At 50.0% G+C, this 20,341-nt stretch overlaps 1 protein-coding gene across 1 annotated transcript in view; it reads left to right on the top strand.

Moving 5' to 3' along the window:
- ZMAT4 (zinc finger matrin-type 4) overlaps window positions 1-20,341 on the top strand; it is a 68,938-nt gene that overhangs the window by 12,028 nt on the left and 36,569 nt on the right. The window contains exon 2 of the mRNA XM_067312360.1: window positions 7,946-8,047. Coding sequence (XP_067168461.1) covers window positions 7,946-8,047 — 102 coding nt within the window. The remainder of the gene's footprint in view (window positions 1-7,945; window positions 8,048-20,341) is intronic.

The raw sequence follows: 20,341 nt of genomic DNA, 5'->3' as shown, positions 1-20,341 counted from the left end.
CAGGGATTTGGCTCTGATCTCAGATTTAGATTCTTTATTTGCCGTCTCCATTTAACACGTCCCCTCCTGAGCCGTTGCTCTAACTGCCGTGGGACCAGCCTGTGTGGGCACTTGCAAACAGCACAGAAGGAGCATTTGGGAAAGCTGCAAGCCGTCTGCTTCTGACAACAGGCTGGTTAGTCCAAGGACGGTGCTGTGTTTCCAGGCTCCCTACCCTGAAAGGACATGAAATGGTCGGCAGCTGCTCAGATTTTTCATGGTTTTCTGCTTATTGTTGTTGAAATATAGAAATAAATGACAGTGTAAAATAATAACTGTAGTCTGTGAAGTGATAGAAAAGGCAAAATCTGGAATTAGAACAACTCTTTCATGTTTAAGAGCTGGAACATGGGCCAGTTACTCTGGCACATTTGCGTTTGTGGATTTCCCATTATTAAAGAACTTCTTTTGCTACTCAAATCAGCTCATTGGTCAAAAAAAAGGGGGCGATGCACTTGATAGCAGCACAATAATAAAAATAGAAGCAGCTTGCTGAGGGAGAGTTTGCTTGAAATGAGATTACTGCGGTGTTTGTTGGAAACGTGATGGGAAGCATTTGCTGGAGGTGAGTGCGGACTGTGCTTCCTCTGTCCCTGGGTTATACGCGAAGGCCTCCGAGAGCTGTCACCCCAGCACAGGACCGCTGCAGCCCGCAGCGACCCAGCTGGCGCTCTCGCCCTGCAGGAGGTCTTGTAGCAGTCTCGCTGCCGTGGCTGGGTCTGGACGGCAAAAGCATTTATTGCAGGTGCCCTTCCAGCACTCTCCTGTGTGACACTTGCACATGCAGCGCATGGCTGTGTCTGGTGGAATTTAACTGGTGTGAAGCTTGTCCTTAAAGAAGGAAGTTGGCTTTGAATGTGTCTCTGATGTCAATATCTGGATTGCTGTCCTCTAAAATTTAATGCAACTTAGTTAGACTCTTTCTAGCAGTTGCCAAAAACGGGAATCAGCCCCATTAAATTGATTTTCATTAAGCTGTTGTAGTCACTGAAACTGCTGAGAAGAATCATAGCCATATGGCACAAGGTATTTAAAATGAAGTCTCTGATGACACAGTTTGCCATTCCTGGAGATGCTGAGCTGACATGTGCAGAGGTTACTGATCGGAAGTGGGGAAGAGAGGGCATCTTCAACACTCGACTGCCAATAAAAGAGGAAATAATAAATAATAAGCCCCACTGAAAGAACAGGAGACAAAGCGATCAGTGTTCGGAGGCACTGCTGTTTATGCCTCTGCGTAAGGAAGAGACAAAAAGAGTCTGAAATATGTAGAACTTGATGTGCAGTCCAAGTGCTTCTGCTCAGCTGAGGGGTTTGCGTCCAGCTGGCAAGGATGAGAATCGCACATTAATTCTTCAACTTTCTGAAAGACAAGCCTCTGAGAAGGTACAGGGAACATATCCCTTCTCGCTCAGCATCTGTGGTTCTCGACAAGCGTCTCAGACGCACACGGTGTTCCGCAGCCGCAGACACGCTGAAGGCGGAGTGCTGCCTGGTGGCGGCAGAGCAGAAAACCCTGGTTCCACACTGTTTTTTGACTAAGGCAGGTTACATGGAAGATCAGCCGAAGACTAGTCAATTCTGGCAATTGTTAGGCACTTGCAGACAGGGATAGTTAAAGTGGAATTAAGTGATTAGAAATACATAAATAATAATTGCCTATGTACTTCCTTTATGACACTGGCAGGTGGAGGAAGTTAATAAATCCTCTGTTAGCACTGACCCACAGAACAGTAATGCAGACTGTATCTGAGATGAGACAGAATGGGAAAAAAACAGCTTTTCTGGAGCAAGAGAAAACACTATGTATTTAGGCCAGGTACCCCCACAACAAAGCTGTTTTCTTCATCCCAAGGCTTCATGTCTAGAAGGTGCCCTTTGCTGTAGACTGGAGCTCTTGCAGTCGATCTCCGACGCCATCCGTGGGCCAGCTGCGGGGACCTCGCTGCGGCTGCAGCGTCTTGCAGGGATCCCTTTTGGGAGGGAGGTAGGTTCCTCCTTTGGTTCTTGCGTTGCAGCAGGGCCCCTGCACAGCTTCCCGGGGGAGCAGCAGCCGTGGACCTCCCTCGTCGTCTGCACGTAGAACAGCCTGGGGCGCCTGAGGACCGCGGCAGCGAGAGCGCCTGCTTTACGGTGCACGGAGGGGCTCTGGGTGCAGGACCGGAGAGGACCCGCTGCCCCGGCCGTCGAAGCAGCACCAGGAGATGTCCTTCGCACGCCGCTGGGGCAGCTCCGCTTCCCCGAGACACACCGGCGCGGAGGAGGCAGCACTCCTGCCTGCTCTGAGGATGGGGAAGAGATAACCAGAACCGTTTTAGCAGAACGACTAGGGAGAGACGATCTGGATCGGTTTCCTCTCATCACCAAACGTGACGCTGTGGCCTGGAGTCTATCAGCTCCTTGGATGCTACAGCAGCAAGAGACACCGTTATCTAGCTCCCTGTGGCTGGTTTGTTTGCAAGAACACCTAGATGAAATCAAGGCAGATCTAACTTTTAGAATGGAAAATCAGCTCTGGGAAAAAAGTAGCTATTTTCACTGCACTTTTTCACTACCTTGATGCTCTGGAATGTTATCCTATAAAGGAAAATATAAGTGTACGGGAGAGAGAAGAAATTAAAAAAAAGCAAAGAAACCAGCTAACAGCCACCAAACATAAAAGGTTTGTTTAGAGCCAGAGCAGGATGCACCAGCCAGATTTAAAGAGCTGGTCTTGGGAAAGGCTATATGAGAGCACTCCAGCAGCGCAGAGACAACCAGGAGGGCTAGGAGAAGGGCTACACTGCTGCAACTTCTGCTGTATTTATGTGGGACAAGTAAAAGCCTGTGTTTTCTCAAGGCAGTGGTCAGTACTTGAGTTTAAACTTGTTCTCAGCCTGTCTGCATTTCTAGGGGCAGCTTTGTGAGGGTGGTTTGTATAAATGGTGCTGGTAATGGCATGCTTACGTGGAAATCTTCCTTCTAATGGAGAAGCAAATATCCCTTGCTAAGGTGAATCTTTTATTTTTGTCAAACTGTTCATAATAAATTTTGTCCTAAGCATTTATTGTTACCAAAGCTTTCTAATTATTTTAAGTAGCCAAGCTTACATATGCCTGAATCCTCTCTACAGTTTAGCCTAATATATTCATGCAAAAGCATAAAGGAGGCTTTGCTTCCATTCATTCTCCTGTTCTCCCTAATCTCCATCCCTCACTCTTCCGCCTTTCTGTCATTTTCATTACTATTAAAAAGCAATACATGCAAAAACAGACGGTGAAACCCTCTGGCAGGCTCCTCAGTGTGATGAGGGCACTCAGCTCTGTTTCTGCTCCTGACAAGTGGAGTCTGTCACTCCGCAAGCTTAGCAGCCCATCCCAGCGATCCTGGGCCCGCTCCGCTTCCAGGGACACAGGGCGGCTGCTGGTCCTACCCGCCTGCCGTGTGAACGGAGAGCTTTTGGGAAGCGGTGGCATCAGCAGGAGGGAGACGCGCTCCCGCTGCGCTTGCTGCTGCAGTTATGCACCAGTGCTTCTGCTGAGCGGAAGAGCTCGACCCCGAGCGGCGCCCGGGGGACGGGAACCGCCCTGTCCTTCTGCTGGCGGCTCAGTGAGAGGAAGGTGAGGAAGAGGCAGCGGCAGGACCCATCGTGCTGCTTGAGGAGGTCAAAGTAATTTGGCGTCCGGCTGTCCTGCTGCTGAGGGTGGGGAGCAGGCAGGCGTGAGACGGTTCCTGCCAAGGAGCTAAGTCCTGCCTGGGCAGAGAGCGCTGTGGCTCTTGCAGAAGGGCGGGATGTGGCGAGTCACTTGCAGCGTTTCCCGTGAGTAGGGCAGAAAAATGGGACAAAAGCAGCTGTTGCCCATATGAGCAAGGCCAGGCATATGTGGAAGGCGGCTGAATCCTGGTCTCATACGAGTGGTGTAAACCAGGAGTCGCTCCACGTGCTGCTGTGACAGCCCTGGAAGGAAAAGGCAGCTGCAGGGGAAGGAATGGAGCCTTGGCCGAAGTGAGCGAGGGAATTGCTGCTGCTGCGCTGTAAATCATCTGCTGAGTTGCTCAGGCGTGGCCTTGGATCTGTCCCAGCACGGAGACCAGGAGGATGCTGGTGTTCCCGTGGGTGCTGGCTGGCGCGCTGCGTGCTCCTCTACCCCAGCCGGCTGGCAGCAGTCCTGTCTGCTTTCTGTCTCGGGGAAATGCAGGTCTGTGTCTGTATCAGGCCAAGAGCCCTGATGTACATGCTAGAGCTCCTTGGTACTGCAGTAGAGCAATTAATACGTGCAGCCATCAGGAAGAGGGCAAACTGCAAATGTGGGAGTCACAGGAGTAACGTTAGCTGTTGCACATTGGCCTCACTGGGTGCTCGTGAGTGCATGAAGACGCACTCATCCCTCAATGTGCAGTGCTCCCTGGGGCTGGCTGGAAAGCGAGCAGCCCTTCCGAGCGTGGTGGAGTCCGGGGTGGGTTTGCTGGAGCCCTCCTGCAAGATTTCCTTCCTGGAAAGGGAAGGATGCATCTTCAGGTGACGCTCTGGAGTGAGGAGCCGGGCACCCGCACGCTGCTCCCTGTGAAGCTGAGTGCACAGGCCGGAGGAGCACCGTGCATCCGACAGCTGCCGGCCGGGAAGGGCAGAGCTGCGAGCCCCTCACGGGGCTGCGCCCGGTGGCACAGCGGCTCGGGCTGGCGGAGGGCGGCCTGCGCGGGGCAGGCGGCAGGGACCCGGGACCGCGAGCCCTGCCGGCCGGGAGGGGATGGCTGCAAGAGCTGCAGTCCGGGTTTTGGGAGAATGCCTGATCCAAGGTCCAATCCCAGATTTCCAGCAGGTAGCGCTTTTTTTATTTGTGACAAAATTGATGCTGTTTAAGATGTGGTTTTGCTGGTATGTAGGGAACAAGGGGGCTGGGTTTGGCTCAGCTGTAGCTGTGCATGTGCTTTTTCTCATGGGTGATAATTCTTTACTTCTAGCTCTATCCAGCATCATACAAACAGTCAGCTGTGACTATCAGTAAGGGAGACGTCTTTCAGCCCAAGTCCCCTCTAACTTTTAGCACCGACTGAAATGTCACAACTGAATCACCTTCAGCTAAAGGTCATTTCATCTTGTAGGCTGGATGAGGAGGGACTGAGTCAGCAGGTGGAGGGAGCCCACCTGGGAGGTTCAGGGTCCTGCAGGTGTTGGCGTTTTGGGGGAGGGCTGCGTGCTTCCCGAGTCAGAGCTGAGTCAGTGCAAGCGTGAGCACTGCTTGGGTCTGTGCTTGGAAGAGTTTCCAAGCAATGTTAGCAAAGGGTCCTTGGCCACCCTGAGCAGAGCAGGGGTGGAATTCGGGTTCTCTGACTGAAGAAGACAAATGGTAGGTCTTTAAATTCTCCTTGGCTTTCTGGTAACAATTTATTATTAATCAAAGTCCTTTTTTCTGTTGGCTTGTACAGCCAGTGGGATCCATTGGTACTCAAATTTACCTCCAAAGATACCATGTGGGGAAGGCTTCTGTCACGTGCAGCCTGTATCTGTGCCCTTGATGCATTGCTTCAGGGTATGCCATTGCAGAGGGTCTTTATTAGGTAAGTTGAATAGTTGTACGTGAGTCATTCTGCAGAGCTCCCAGTGCAGCGTTCACATTGTTGGCATAATAACTGTATTCACCTGTTGAGATGCATTATATCCTCGTGTAGTAACAACAGTGTGTAAAACCTAACTGGCAGTATTGAGGCTAACAAATCTTATATCTACACCAGAAGCCACTGCTTAAAGACAAGACCTTAAATGCTGTTGTTGGATAAGCCTGTTTAGCCCCCACTGCTGCAAAAGGGGGGCAGAAAACCCTATTCATATGCATGTATGTTAGAGGCAGAACAGACTTGATATGTGTTTTCAGGGCTTGAAGGGATAAGCTGATACTGAGTAGCTTTTGGTTTACTCTGATTTTTGCAGTGAGAGTTTATACTGTGAGCATTGCGGACTGCATGCAAATGAAGGCAGTATTACCTGCCTCTGCCCTGGTTGCTGGATTAAGATTTAATGAGATTCTTTGCTTTGCTATGTTTCAATCTGTTGTATTTAAGTGAGGGTTTTTTTTATTTTATCTTGTCTTTGAGGCAATTTTGCAACATTTCTTGTACTCTTAAAAGGGTCTTTTGGTGTCTGGGAAAGTTTCTCAATGCAGCATTTTTCTAGACAGAGTAAATGAAGATTAAATCTAGGCAGATAGCAAAAGAAAACAAGCAAGCATCTTTGCAGAAACGGAACCAGCAGAGCAACTCTGATGTTTGTCTTTTGTCTGATAGAGCATGAACACCAGAAAAAGCCTTTTTCTGGAGGGAGGCTGGGGGAGGCTAGTCTGTCTCTCCATGGTGAGAGCCGCTGGTGTCTGCTCAGCTGCTTGTTTTTATGAAATGTGCAGGGACCTTGCCCCTCTTGAGGCGGCAGCGCAGCTGGGGGCTCGGGGCAGCCGACCCCGCGGCTCGGTGGCTCTGGCGAGGGTGGAAGGCAGACGCGCGCCCAAAGCCCGGCTCTGCGAGCCGGCTCCTGCGGGAACCCGGCTGCCCGCGGCCAGGCCAGTGTCTGGCAGGTTTAGCGCGTCCCTGTGCCCCGAGGCGGCAGAAAAGCTGCCCGGGTCTTTGCTGCAGAACACAGCAACCGCCAGGGCTTGCTCCGCACGATCATTTTTCTTCTAATGGTATCTCCTAACTTGTTTATTTCCATGTTATTTTTCCTTCCAATCAATGAAATTAATGATATACAGTCTGTATCATCAGTCTTCACTGTGCCGGGGTTTGTTATGACTGCGAATTAATAAAGACTTAATCTTGGCAGTTCTCAGGAGGCATCAGCTTCTCTTTCCCTCTTGAATTGCAAAGACTTTTATTTTATTTATTTATTTTTTAATACCCTGCCTATGACGCTACCTCTGGTGTTTTTTGGCTCTCTCTGCGTTTGGTCTCTTACAAATCTCGGCTCTGCTGATGTGCGTTTCGGCTATCAGTTCAGAGTTTATGCAAGCAAAGCTGGGCATCAATGAGGAAGGTGTGAAGGAGGATTTAAGGTCTCCTATGAACGAGATCACTCATCAAGCTGTTTTTCTGCGAGTGTCCTTATTGAAAGTTGTAGGGAACACAGAAATACTTGAACAGCTGTTAGGGAACTGCAAAGCCCAGTAAATCACCCAAGCAATTTCCTTCCATGTCTAAGTTGAGAAATGGAGCACCTTTCCAGCTCTAAAACACCTTCCTCCAGGTTATAATGATGTTCATGTTTTATAGTAAACTCCTTATCAGCTCTTTCTTATTGTAGAACAAATGGTTAACTGTGTTTCGAGCCAGGAGCAGTATAAGGTATAGCTGGTCGTGTGAGTGGTGTTTCTAGATATGAGAGGTAACAGAGAACAGCCATTTACAGCCGTAATTCACATGTGAAATATGGCTATTCAGCTGCACGAGGGTCTGCAGCGTCCGTGCCCGCGGGCGCTGGTGAGGTCGGGGCACCTGGTCCTGCAGGCGCGTGGGATGCAGCGGGGCACGCGGGATGCAGCGGGATGCAGCAGGACGGTGGCGGCTGCCTCCTGCGCCCGCGGGTGCTCCTGCTCCTGCCCGTGTGTTGCGGCGCCCGCCGCCCCGAGACGGGGGCGGGAAGGCTTGCCAGGTCGGCGTAGGGCGGCTCTGTGTAAGTCTCCGCAGCTCCGAGTCGTTTCAGAAAGCTGGTGTTTCGTGCCTGAGGTGCACACGTGGGGTGCAGTGGGGACTGCCAGTGTTTTGCGTTTGCGCCTTAACGAAGCTGGTCTCGTTTGCTTGCGGTGGTAAGAACCGTTCAGCTCGGGTATTGCCTCGCCCTTGTGTCTTTAGGGATCCTCATCAAACACAGCTACCCTGTTTTACCAGTGTTTTGTAACTAACTCTTTGTTGTTGTCTCTTTTCTTTGCGTTGCTGCGGACAGATGAAATCATCCGACATTGACCAGGAGTTGTTCACTGAAAGCTACTGCAAAGTGTGCAGCGCTCAGCTGATATCGGAGTCGCAGCGCGTGGCGCATTACGAGGTAGGACGCTCTGCGCTATTTACGCTGTGCTCTGCAGCTGCTCCGTCCTCGGCTCCGCGTCTCCCAGGGCGGCATCAGCTACTGTGCTCCCGGCGAGTAGCTACGCCGGCATCCAGAGTTCCTCTCTGGAAAGTCAAAGTTCAAAAGAATATTTTTATTGGTGGCATTTTATTCTGCAAATGATGTCACTGCAACATTGCCTGCTGCGTTTTCTTCCTGTTTAAATTTGCAAAGACGGGCTTCAGTTTGAACACAATTCCAAGCTAGTTTTCAAAGAAATGTAGTTAGCAAGGAGATCAATTAAGAGTTCGGCAAAATGAACTCAAGTTTTAATATTAAATGTGCTGCACTATGCTTTGCTGAGTAGGAATCACTGATTGTGCAGAGAGTAGATTAGTATTTGTGAATGTATTTAAGCACTTAAGAAGTAGGCAAGCAATAAACAATTAGAAAGGATATATCATTAGAGACATGTTAGAACAGCAATTAACAGCACTGCATATCTTCAAAACAAAATTAAATAAATTCCTATTAAAAGGGGGAGGAAATTACTGAAGGATATGCTGCTGTGTAATCCTCTGAGAAAGGAAAAACACCGTACAGTCCTTATCTTGACACACGCTCTTTGTGTGTGTGGGAAACGCGGTGTTGGGCTCTGCAGCAGAATGGCATAAATGGTCATCAAGGTGGGGCTGTCCCGGTGTTAGCCAGGAATGAGAATGTGAATTTTCCCATTCATGTTCACATGGAGAAGAGGGTGACGATTTGCTTCCTGTGGTGGTTGTTGCTGGCAAAGCGTTAGAGAGCAGGCAACCATCCTTTGCGTGGTGTGGATTACTTGGGGACCGCAGGACCGTCCTCTCCTGGTGACCCCTGGCTGCGCTCTCCGTGGCCACGTGCAGGGAGGACATGCGATATGGGCCCAGCCTTTCCTGGAGGGCTCTAGGAGAAAGAGATGATGCATGTGGAGAGCTTGGGGACGAGGGATTTCTGCATTCGTGGGGGCTATGTGGCTAGTCAAATTCTGCCCCTGCTTTTGAATGCACTAAAGCCATCAATTTCTGCAGCATTTCAACAAAATCAGATTCTATGCTAAAAGACCTTGAAAATGACGTTTCCCCAAACTTTTGCCCAGATTTGAATGTTTTCAATGGGTATACAGGGTAGGTAATTGTATGTCTCCACTGGCCACACTGGCACAAGAATCTTAATCAGTGTGCAGTATCGAGGAATGCTGTGTTGTGTTAATAAATACTGACAGCAGTAATACTTATAAGGCACTTTACATGCCCTAAGGAGTTTGCCAAAGCAGACATTCCCTGTAAATGCTCCTCTGGCTGCCTTCAAGTGTGCAGCAGAGATCCCTAGCAGCTGCTGTGAAGGCTAAGGCTGCAGCTTTAGGGACACCTTCCAGATCTTGATAACGTGTGATGAGGATGCCAAATTTTGGCCTGCAGTAGGCCAAAGAAGCCGTGTTGCAGAAACAGGAGCAGCTACCTGTGAGCAATGGGGTGCACAGCCAACCGCTTTTCTTCTGTGTTTGTAATTGTAGGTATGAGCTGAATCGCTACTTCATAGCAGATGTTTTGGAAATGTGGAAAACAACACATTTTCTGTTGTGTATTTCTGGTGTGAGGTGTTGTGCTCATTTGTCATCCCCTGTGAAATCCCAGTAGATGTTGTTGACGTTCGGCACAATAATGCCATTATATAACCTTGCCTGCCGGGTTGCATAACGCAGAGCAGAGCCTCAGAAACCCAAAGGGACAAAGCAAGCGAGCCTGTCGGTCCCAGGGAACGGGCTTGCTCAGGCCCAGCCTGGACTCTCTCCTGATGGGCCCAAGAGGTGGGAGATGCCTCTGCTCTGCGGCTATGCCGCGCTCTGGCCATGCATCTGCAGCAGCCTCTGCTGCCGGTACCAAGGCGTGATTCTTGGAGCAGTTGTTCTAGTTGCCCCTCCGGAGCGCAGCCTAAATGCTTGTGGCATCCCGGCCCGGGGGGAGCTGGAGATGCAATGAGAGAAAAGTTGTGAAAACCTGCCCTAAGGTTTCATGAGGAAGGTGGTGCTGGTGCAACGCGCGTGTTTCCATGAGTAGATCTCTCTGGGGCTTGGGCAGATCTGGATATTCTTCACCGAGACTGTTGATGCACGTCGCTTCTGGACTGCCTACAGCTCAGTGTAGCATTGAACCTTGCAGGAGCGGTTCCAAAGAATTGACGTGCTTCGACTGCAAATGTGAATAGAAAATCTTTCCGCAACGCTCTAGTCTCTTTTCCAAGGAGTTGGATGTGGCTTCAAAAGACCTGAGCAAATAATTTGTAGTGAATCATTTATTAGGTGAACTTAGCCTCTTTTTCTATGCAGACATTGGACAAGCAGTATGTGATTTCCACCCCCCCCATTAATCTTTGAAAATTGTTGGAGAGTGATTTCTGCAAATAATTCTTGCTCTGACCCTGTTTCATAAGCAGTTTGCTCTGAGTACCTGCGACAAGAACTGAGAAGGCTATTCTTTCTGTTAGATGCTTGAGTCATAAGGTGTTTCTATTCCCTGGCCGGATGAATAAATTAAGTTTGTGGTGCAAGTATTCACTTTTATAACATCAGGATTCACAACAGGACTGTTTTTACAAAACTGTTGTGTCAAAAGTACTATAGCTCCATCCTCCCAGAGACTTCCAGCCTTTGCTGCAAGCCAAGTAGTTAATAGCATGAATGTAAAATTCACTGTTTCTTCCTAATTAAAAAGTAGCTGGTCATAATTTTCTCACACTTTTTTTCCCTATTAAAAAGCATTCTATGGTTGAAACTGACTTTTTTTCACAGGGAAAATATCAACTTAAGATGACTAAACTTTCTGCAAGGCTATTTTCACCTGATTTTCTAAAGCTCCTTTGTTTCAGCTTTTTGACTTGGAGAAAATCAGTGGTAATATATGTGTCAAGTAAAAGTGAAATGTAAATGACTTATGTACTGAAATGTGGGTTTTGGAGGAAAACTTTATTTTGAATTTGCTTGAAACTTTATGGGGAGAACTGAAACACTTCAAAAGGCAAATTCCATAGTGTTGTGCGTGCGCCTTATATCAGCATAGTTCAGTATTTCCACCCAGCTCAGAAGGCGCAAGAAGTGTGCTCGCTGAAGCGTTTGGAGAACTGCATGGGAACTGCGTGTCTTCAGCTGAATGGCTCAGATGCGCACAGCCTTAATCCAGCCTGGGTTTCTGAAAGTTCACTTCTCTTTGGTTTTCTGGAATCAGCCGAGGGGAGACATCAGGGATCAGTTGGGTACGAGTCTGGCTGACCTTGGGCACTGGTGGACCTCGGTTTTTGTGCATCCTTGCGAAAATGAGGCCCTGGTTGCTGCTGGGATTTTTGGGTGCTCTGGCAGTGCCGCTGAACAGTGCAAGTGTTGGGGTGGGGGGAAGTTGAGCGGTGCATTAAAACACACTGATGTATACGCTTGGAGCAAGTATCTGTGGAGTGGTTTTGGAAGTGTGACCCCAGCTATGAGTAAAGACACCCGCAAAAGACTGCGGGGATCCAAAAGTCCCAGCTCCTGAGCGGTGTGTGAATGCCCTTCCCTTCGTGGCAGGGCTTGCAGGTGCAGCTGGCCTGACGAGGCTGCTTTGCAGTGGATTGCATGCGTTTCTGCGCTGGGGGCAGCGACTGCCGGGCAGAGGTGCCAACCTGCAGGTTCGGGCTAATGCAGCATCTGCCTCCTTGGCAAACTGGGCTGGGCGAGGAGAGCCCTCGGGCTACGGCCGCCCGGGGGCCGCGATAGGGTCCCATGCGTTCCCGGGGCAGAGGTGCAGGGACAGCACCGCCACTCGCGGGGCGCCCGGGTTGTTCAGGTCAGCAGCGCCCGAGCCCTGGCCGAGCTGCAGATCGGAGGGAAAGGGAACAGTGACTTGCCTCTCTGGCACCGCTGAGTAAGAGCTGCAGCCTTTCTGCCAGGCCCTGAAATATTGGCTCCTCTGTGAATGCAAAATAAGATGTTTCCCTGTATTAAAATAAAGGGAAATGGCGTATGAAAGGGGGATGTTTTTATCTTGCCAAACAGAAATAGTCACATCCCATAACTCTCTCATCTCCCTCTCCAAATCATCAACCAATAACTCTTCTCTTCTTCTGCGCTACTTTGCCAGGAATAAAAAATAATTTGATGTCAGTCGCGCAATATTAAGCAGCATTATTTCCAAGGGCAAGTGTAGTGGAAAAATGACAAAAGAATCAGAGTATTTGCAGCCTGTTCTGGCTTTGAACTTGACATACAGCAAAATACTGTTCTTATTTTATGCGTTTTGCGTAACTCTCTTGTCTATGCTATTGTCTGATATTTCTGTTGAACTTCTGCTCTCCTCCATGATAAAATCCATAAAACCTTTCCCTCTTCGTGAGGCGGCCAAGTACCGCTATTTAATCCAGGGTTCACTTTCGGGGAGAGCTGTTTGGAGGAGCTGGCCTTGCGTTATTGACTCGTAATGAAGTTGCGGCTGCCCGATGAGAAAACGCCATGAGCAGCTCTCCGGGTGCCGCGGCGCTGAGCATCGCGGGTGGCTGCTGTGAAGGTGCCGGTTACCTTCCATGCCGCGCGAAGCAGGAGAAGAGAGGGATCTTGCTGTCTGCCATCAACGCCCAAAAGATCAGGCACCTGAATATTTTAATTCTTAAAGGAAGTTAATATCGTGATTTGCCCCCTGTAGTATCAGAAAACTCTCTTCCCATTTCTGCTGTTGGAAAAAAGCATCCAAACCTGGATGCCCGAGAACATCCCTGCAAGGCAGCAGCAGGCCACGCTGCCGGGAGGTGCCGGCTGTCCCTGCACGTCCCCATGTTCATCGGCTCGCCCTTCTTCCTCCCCATGGGAGAAACAAAGCAAAATGGGATGACTGATCCGATAAGAGTCACGAAGGAGGACGTGGAGCGATGCAGCGCGCTCCGGGCACGTGCTGGCTGCAGCAGGCAGGTCCCTGGTGGCCGAAGCCTGGAGGCGAATCCGCAGCGGGCTCTCCGGTATTTCGAGCCTCGCTGGCGTGGGGGACACGCTGCCTGGTGCCTCCCGAGCGAGCGCGGCAGATGGGCCCCTGGGTAGGACTGTGCCTGCGTCGTCGAAGAGCGGCCGGTGCCTGCGGGCTCTGGGGCGCTTCCACGGGCATCTTCCGCGCCGGCCGTGGAGCCAGGCAGCCTCCTGCAGCGAGCGACCTTTCTGCTCCAGCTTTGATTGCACAGCACAGTGTGTGTCATTAAAGCACAACTTTGAAATAAGGGGATTGATTTTTCTTTTTTCTTTTTTTTCTTTTAATGATATCTTTGGGGAAGAAAAACAGAAGCCAGTGACCCAGAGTCTGCGTCCTGGCGAGAGGAGATGGGGGAGCCTGTGAGACGGCTGGGACTCGGAGCAGATCTGTGCTGTAGCAACCCTATCTCGTGTTGGGCTCCTATGACTTTTATCAACAAAGCGTTGCTGTTAGGATGCCTTTCCACAAGATATTCAGGCAGTGCAAGCTGCAGTCGTGGTGGGCTCTGATATACTTCCACGTGCGTTTTGACCCTGCCAAAGCCCCGGGGAGCTGGTAGCACTGGAAAGGCTTTCAGCATTGGCTTCTGGTTCAGTGGGCTAAAAAAATCTCATCATCTCTTGTAGTTTCCTTGATGCAATTGCATTGGAAATCTGTGCTCCAGAGATGGGTTTCTCCTTTTCTGCATTTCTGCATCTTACCTTTCCCTGGAGTGGTAAGCCTCTTTATTGCTGGATACTGTCTAGATCACCCATAATTTAACATTTCCTTCCAGCTCTGTCTCTGAGAGAGGGCTGTAGCAGTCCCTTTGGTGCATTGCTCTGTAAATTAGAATGATCAGCTGTCTTAGTAAGCTCTGCATCCTCATCTCTGTACAGAAGTGTTCACAGCCATTAGAAAGATGTTACCATTTATTTTCAAGTTTCTCCTTGAAAATCCTGCAGGAAAATTACCAAATATGCAGAGTTGCCTTCAGATTCCACATTGAGCTGCATATTCATCACCACATTTGCTCCTAAAGCTGCTATAACACTTTCCTTCATTGTAATCTTTATTGCTTCAGGTGTTCAGACAATACTTTACTTTTTCATTTAAAATGAAGGAATATGCCAGGTTTGTAGGAAGAGAAGCCCAGGAAGGCGTAGTGCGAATATGCTGTTATTGGCTCACCTTGCAAAGAGCAGGAATGACACTCGGATGCTTGCTCTGATGTCTGAGAGGCGGCGGGGGGGGAGGCAAAGTTTATTAAAATTCCAGTGCTGAGCAAACTAAGGAGAGCAGCTGAAGTGCGGGGCCCTTTGGCGCGGCCGGCGGGAAGCGAGTGCTCCCTGGGATTTCCCACCCTGTCGCAGACGCGCGGTGCCTGCGAGCAGCATCGACCACCTCATCAATACTGTTGTGCATGTGGCTCGAGTGGTGCTCCAGCTAATCTGCTCCGGTCGGGCTGTCCTCCTCCAGGAAACTCTGCATAAAACACTCTCGTCTGGAGGAACGATGAATGTTGTTTATCGTTGGCACGCGAGCACCTTAAGGACTGGGATGTGCGTGCTCAGAAAGGCAATCCTGTATCTGAAGTACTAATGCGGTGGAAGAGCACAAACTCCATTTAACAAAATAAACGCTGTGTGCGAAAAGAGCTCGAATATTCCGTGTTTGGTGCAAGCTCCCCAGCTGAGGTGCTGTAGACTAAGAGGGGCTGCAATGCACCCGCAAAACCTCTCTTTTTTTTTTTTTTCCTGCCCGTTTTCCTAGTTCTTTGGCTTCCAGTCCGTTGGCAGAAAGAGCCCCCGAGCGTGCCTCGCTTCCCGCTCTCCGGTGGTGGGTTTTCCCTCGGCATCCCCAGCCGTAGCCCTCCACGGGTGGTCAGCAGGGGCTGGGCAGGTCTCGCTGGCGCCGCCGCGCTGGCTGTTCATGGCCCCCGGGCCGGAGCTCGGCTCCCGCCTCTGCGCCGCCGCAGCCCTTGGGGCTTTGTGCAGTGAGGACGAAGCGTCGCCCGCTCGGGAGGTGCGCGGAGGACGCGCTGGCAGCGAGGGCTGCAGAGGGCTCTCGTGTGGTTTGCCAAGGTGTCTGCTGGCATTAGCTGCGTGTTATCGAGGGGAATACGAATGTCTGCTAGCGCTGGTTTTCTCTGCCTGTTCTGCCGCTGCAGAAGAAAAATTCAGGCTACGGAGAGGTTTTTGTGGTGCTGTTGCAAAGATGATGTAGGTGCTGTTCTGGTTTTTGTATGCACACGTATAGGCCTTCTGCAAACTACTTCGGCACCCATTTCGTGTAGTGCTGTATAACGAGAGGAGGTAAAATTTGAGGTGAATGTGGCTACACATCATATACAGAAGATGCACGTGGATGCCGATGTTTTACGATGAGGTTGTTGCAATGCCCCTTCCATTTTCTGCATGTGTACGCTCACCAGCGTAGCGTTAGCTACTGGATCGCTGTGTGCTTCAGAAAACTAAGTTAGATTAAACTGGTACTTTACAAGGCTCCATGTTACCACACTGTTGTCAACATTAATGGCTAAGCATTATTTTTAATGTACTCCCAGTGCCAAAATCTATTGCTGAATAGCAGCAGCAGCAGTGCAGATAAGGTCCTCTTATTCAACTCTGTCCCAAGGCTCCCTGCATGCAAAGCCACATTTCTGACTGAAAATAGCTTAGGTTCAAAAGGGTGTTTTTAGAAGAGTAGTAAAACGCACCGCGGAGGAGACCCTGAGGTTAGCAGTAATGGAGAGCCCTGAGGGATGTCGCGGTAAGTCTACGCGGCTCCCGGTATGGAAGCAGCCAGGCTTGCACGGAGCCTTGCGCCCCGGGGGACGTCTGCCCCTGCGGCCCCCTCCTGCCCCCGTGCTCAGCCTCGCTGTTATTTAATGTTTTAAGCTCACAAGTTGTTTGGACTTGGGTTGCAGGTGTTTGAAAGAAGAGTCTTTAGCTGTTTGCGTGTGTTGTGACAAAACTCGCCCACGCGCGGTGCACCGGGGCAGAGCAGGTTCTCCGAAAGGCGTTGCGCTGACGTGCTGGAAAGCGATGTGTTTGCGATGCGGGAGGATGGGACGAGAGCGCGCAGAGCTTTCCCCCGCCGCGCCGTGCCGCGCCAGCCTCGCGAAGCGGAGACCTTAGTCTGCGTTAACTCTTCTGTCGCCTCCCGCTTGGTGTCGGGATTGGGGCATCTGCGCTAATAGCGAAGTTAACGCAGACCTTGGGCGTCCGTGCGTCACGGCCAAGGGGCTTCCAGCACGTGCCGGAGAGAAGCAGAGCCCGGGAGGCGCTGGCGGGAGCCCGAAACGCGTCCCCCTTCCTGGAAGCGGCAGTCGGCACCAGCCAAGGCGCTGAACTCCGCTGCTGACGCGGCTCCGCTTGGGCAGGACTGGAGCGCGCGAGCGGGTTTCTGCTCTGCGGGACACACTGTGGTGCCTAGCACAGGAGATGCTTTGACTACGGTCAGAATCGATGTAGGAAACGGTAATGCTAAAGATCACAGGGTAGAAATTGCGATTCCTGAGGCAGGGAATTCGTGCCCTGGTGTCTGGGATTTCTGCATCCTGGGGGAGCCGGCAGAGCTGAGCCTGGACCCCATTCGAGTCGGGAGCTGCCCGAGAGCGGGGTTTGGTCCGGAGGGATGGTATTCCAGGTGCGGAAGAAATCCCATAAGTAAGGAAGAACCGCAGGTTTCTGGGAGCCCGATGCCCCTTCTCCGCGGCTCCGGGTGCCAGCGCAGCACGCCGGCTCGGCTGCACGGCGGCACTGCAGCAAGGGACGAAACCCCAAGGCAGCGCTTCCTTTTCCCTTGGACAAGTGCAGCTTAGAGGCTCTTTCCTCCGAGGGTCTCCCGAGTTACCTGCGTGAGCCTCTCTGGCTCCGCTGCAGGATCGGTATTCCAAAGGCAGCGGAGCAGGTGGAAGGGAAAGTGCTTCCTCTGCCAGGCGTTTCTGAGCTCTCCTGGAGGAAACGCGTTTTCACAGGGCCACAGGAACGGCTTCGAGTTCGTGCTAGAAAGGCGATTCTAGGGGGCGAGGTTTTTCCTCTTTTGAAGGTGACTGTGGCAATAACAATGTTGATTTTGATTAAACTTGTCAGGCTTTGACTGGCTGTTTTGACCTTGCGCGACTGCCGAGCTGAGTGGCAGAAACCCAGCTTCTTTTATCCCTCGCAAGCCGTTGATGCTGGGTGCAGCGGGTCACTGCTGTTTTTTTCGCTCAGAGCGCCTGAAGTCTTGTTTTTTCAAAATTGCAGCGGTTGGGATTCGGGAGAAGCTGCCAGGGTCGGTGAAACGCTCCTGGTCACAAACGCACCCAGCAGGGACGGCTTGGATGGGTGACGGTGCTCCCGGTGCGAGGGAAACCTGCACTAGCTTCAGCTTGACAAGCAGGGAGGAAACCATTGCATTTTTAGAAAAAAATGACATGAACCAGTGGTTGCTTAAGTGAATAGATCATCAGTTAATTGCCTTTATGTGTAAGCAAAATAATATCTAAAGCAATAATATGCCAACCTGTTGCTTTAAAGGAGCTAGCTTCGTGATGGTGAAAACTCAGTTGTGTGAAATTGGGAATTGCAAACACGTATCTAGGTGCCCAGAAAGTCACAAGCATGAGTAGACACTTTTTAAAAAATTAACTCACGGAGGAAAAAGGGGAAGTGAACAGAAATGAACATAAATTATAAATGAGGCTTTGCAAAAATTTCAAAGGGAGAAAAAGGACATTGGCACCCAGCAGCGTCTGGGATAACAGAAGGGATTTTGTCTCTGTGACGAACAACAGGGATCTTGACAATAGTGTTTGCTTGCTGTGTGGGCAGAAGAGGCAAAAAAACAAGGCGTTTTCTGAAAATACGCCTGTCCTCTATCTAAAAAAAGGCAGAGGATGTTGTTATATCACAGGATGATGAATAAATGGTTCCTATTCCAGTAGAAATTTGGAAGTTTGTTAAACGGTGATTATGAAACTTGGGGGGGGGTTGTTTGTTTGGTTTGTTTTTTTTTGGAGTCAGCAGGTCTAGTAATTTGCAACCAGGTGCTCGAAAGGAGCTGGCCGCGCTCTCTGCATCGCCACTGCTGATGCCTGATGGACCTGGGAAGGGGAGGAGGTTCCAGGCGGCACCGTGCACGGGAGCCGGAGCCCCCAGACCGCTCTGCTGCCCACCGCGGGAAAGGGGCTCCAATAAGCGATTTCGGGAGGGCAATGCAATAGGTATTCTGCACGAGGCTTAGAGAAATGAATCACGCCAAAATAACTTTATGGCTTTGACGAGATTACGAGCTGGGCCAATGCAGATAATAAAATTGATGTAATCATATGACTGCATGTTTCGTGGCAATTTAATTAACAAACTGCCAGAATACAAAAAATCAGCGCAGTGCACACTAAAGGGATTAAAATCCAACCAGCGGGTTTCTAAGTGAGAGTTTATTGCATGCTAAGTGAAGCCACAGCCGTCAGGCTTTTCTGGGAGCGTTGCATTTTTCAGCTCCCGCCACGGTTGCTGACCCGTGCTCCCGGCCACAATTCCCCGGCGAGACTGGGAGCTCGGCGTGCGGCCAGCGCCAGAGAGCCAAGGTTCGCAGCACAGTGCGGCTCTGCTTTGCCCTTTTGTGTTTTAGGCTGAATTGTCAGGGCTCTTCTGCCTCTGCCACCGTCCGCTGCGTTAATGTAGATTTGATGTAGATAGAAATGATCTGTTTATTTACTTTTATTGATGAACCTTCGTGCAATAGCGCGTGAGCTCACAGTGCAGAAGCCTGCAGTTGCTGTGTGCAGGCTGGCTCTTGCTAAGCCTTTCCTCATATAGAGATGGTTGTTTTTAAAGTGTATGGTATTAAGCTAGACTTTTGACTTTTTTCCTTCTAACGGAGTTGTGTCCAGACACTAACCACAGAGAGTTTAGGTGAGAATGCTTTTGGCATACCACTTTGTAAAGCTACGAAAGAAATAGTTACAGGCACTGACCTACTCTCTTAGTTCACCCAAAGATAACTCTGGTGACTACTGATGAATAAGCAGATATCTTCAAAGGCAGGGTTCTCGTCCCGGACTGCAGCTTTACAGGTGTGTTGAAGTTTTGTCTTTCCTAAAGCTTGTACATGCTATGAGACACATCAAAATGGAAGCTGTATGAGCCCGGATCCCACTTCATCCCAATGTTCTGATTCCTGTACGCGGTAGTTCTTCTGGCCCTTCTTTCTCATGTATCTGCACGAATTTGGATGCCAGTTGTTAACACGTGATTAGTTAGCAAAACCAGTGCCGGTTACGAGGTAGTTTGCAGGAATCTCCTGGTGAACCTTTGCGTTCAGGATTGACTCAAGGATCCTGCAGCACGGTGGGGGCAGAGCGTGTTTATGCAGTATTTATCACCATTTCTTACCTCTTGTTGCTATTCTCGGACATCCTTATGTCGTCGTATTCTCCAAAACTCATTAAAGCATGCAAATCTTCTGAACTGGATCATCTAGCTGGGTCTGAGCCGGCAGTGTGCAAAGTCCCTTGCTGGGCGTGTTGCAGCAGCAGAATTGCCAACTGTGGCTCCATCGCCACCTCTTTTAGCACTTACCCTTTCTCGCACGTCAGAGCTGCAAATTTCAAGTTGCTTTGTGGAGGGGAAAAGATAACCAGCAGGGCTGTTTGCAAGCAGCACACTAAGAATAATCACTTCGCTCTTGCCTTGGTGTTAGGATGATAAATACACATGTAAATGTAGAAAATACCAGAGATAAAATGGGCTGACAAATAGGCTGTGCTACCTCCACTCCCTCGGCGGGAATGAGATGCTTACTACAGACTTGCAAAGGACAGGGAAGCTTTTAAGCTCTTGCTCTTATAACTGTAGGATAAGAAGGTTGCACTTCATCCATGTAGTTTTAAACTATGCTGAACATAAGCTATTCCTTAGCATTCATAAATCCAAACAAATGCATAAATAAAGGTGAGAGGTGTTTTATAGAGGGCTGGAGCTTTGCTGACTTTTAATGCTGACATTTGGACATCGTTTATTGCACAGCTGAGTGCCACAGAAAAGAACACTAAAAATGATTACTGCTAACATCTTGTCTTTTCATCTTAAAAAAAAAAAAAAAAAAAAAAAAAAAAGTCTTTACCCATAAATTCAGCCAGGCAGCAGGCTATAGTTGCATACAGCTAGACGTCATGAAGTGCTGGATTAAACTAACCCAAGGGAAGAGCCTCACGATTGCGGGAAGGACACTTTGTGGCTGGCTGGCTGCTCCAAGAAGTGTAAATATTAAGCACTGGAAAGGCATTAAGCTGCAAAGCTCT

Source organism: Apteryx mantelli, chromosome 29 (genome assembly GCF_036417845.1).
Source record: "Apteryx mantelli isolate bAptMan1 chromosome 29, bAptMan1.hap1, whole genome shotgun sequence".
Classification (NCBI taxonomy): Eukaryota; Metazoa; Chordata; class Aves; order Apterygiformes; family Apterygidae; genus Apteryx; species Apteryx mantelli.
The sequence above is the reverse complement of the archived record's forward strand: the minus strand, read 5'-3'. Positions and strand labels throughout refer to the sequence as shown.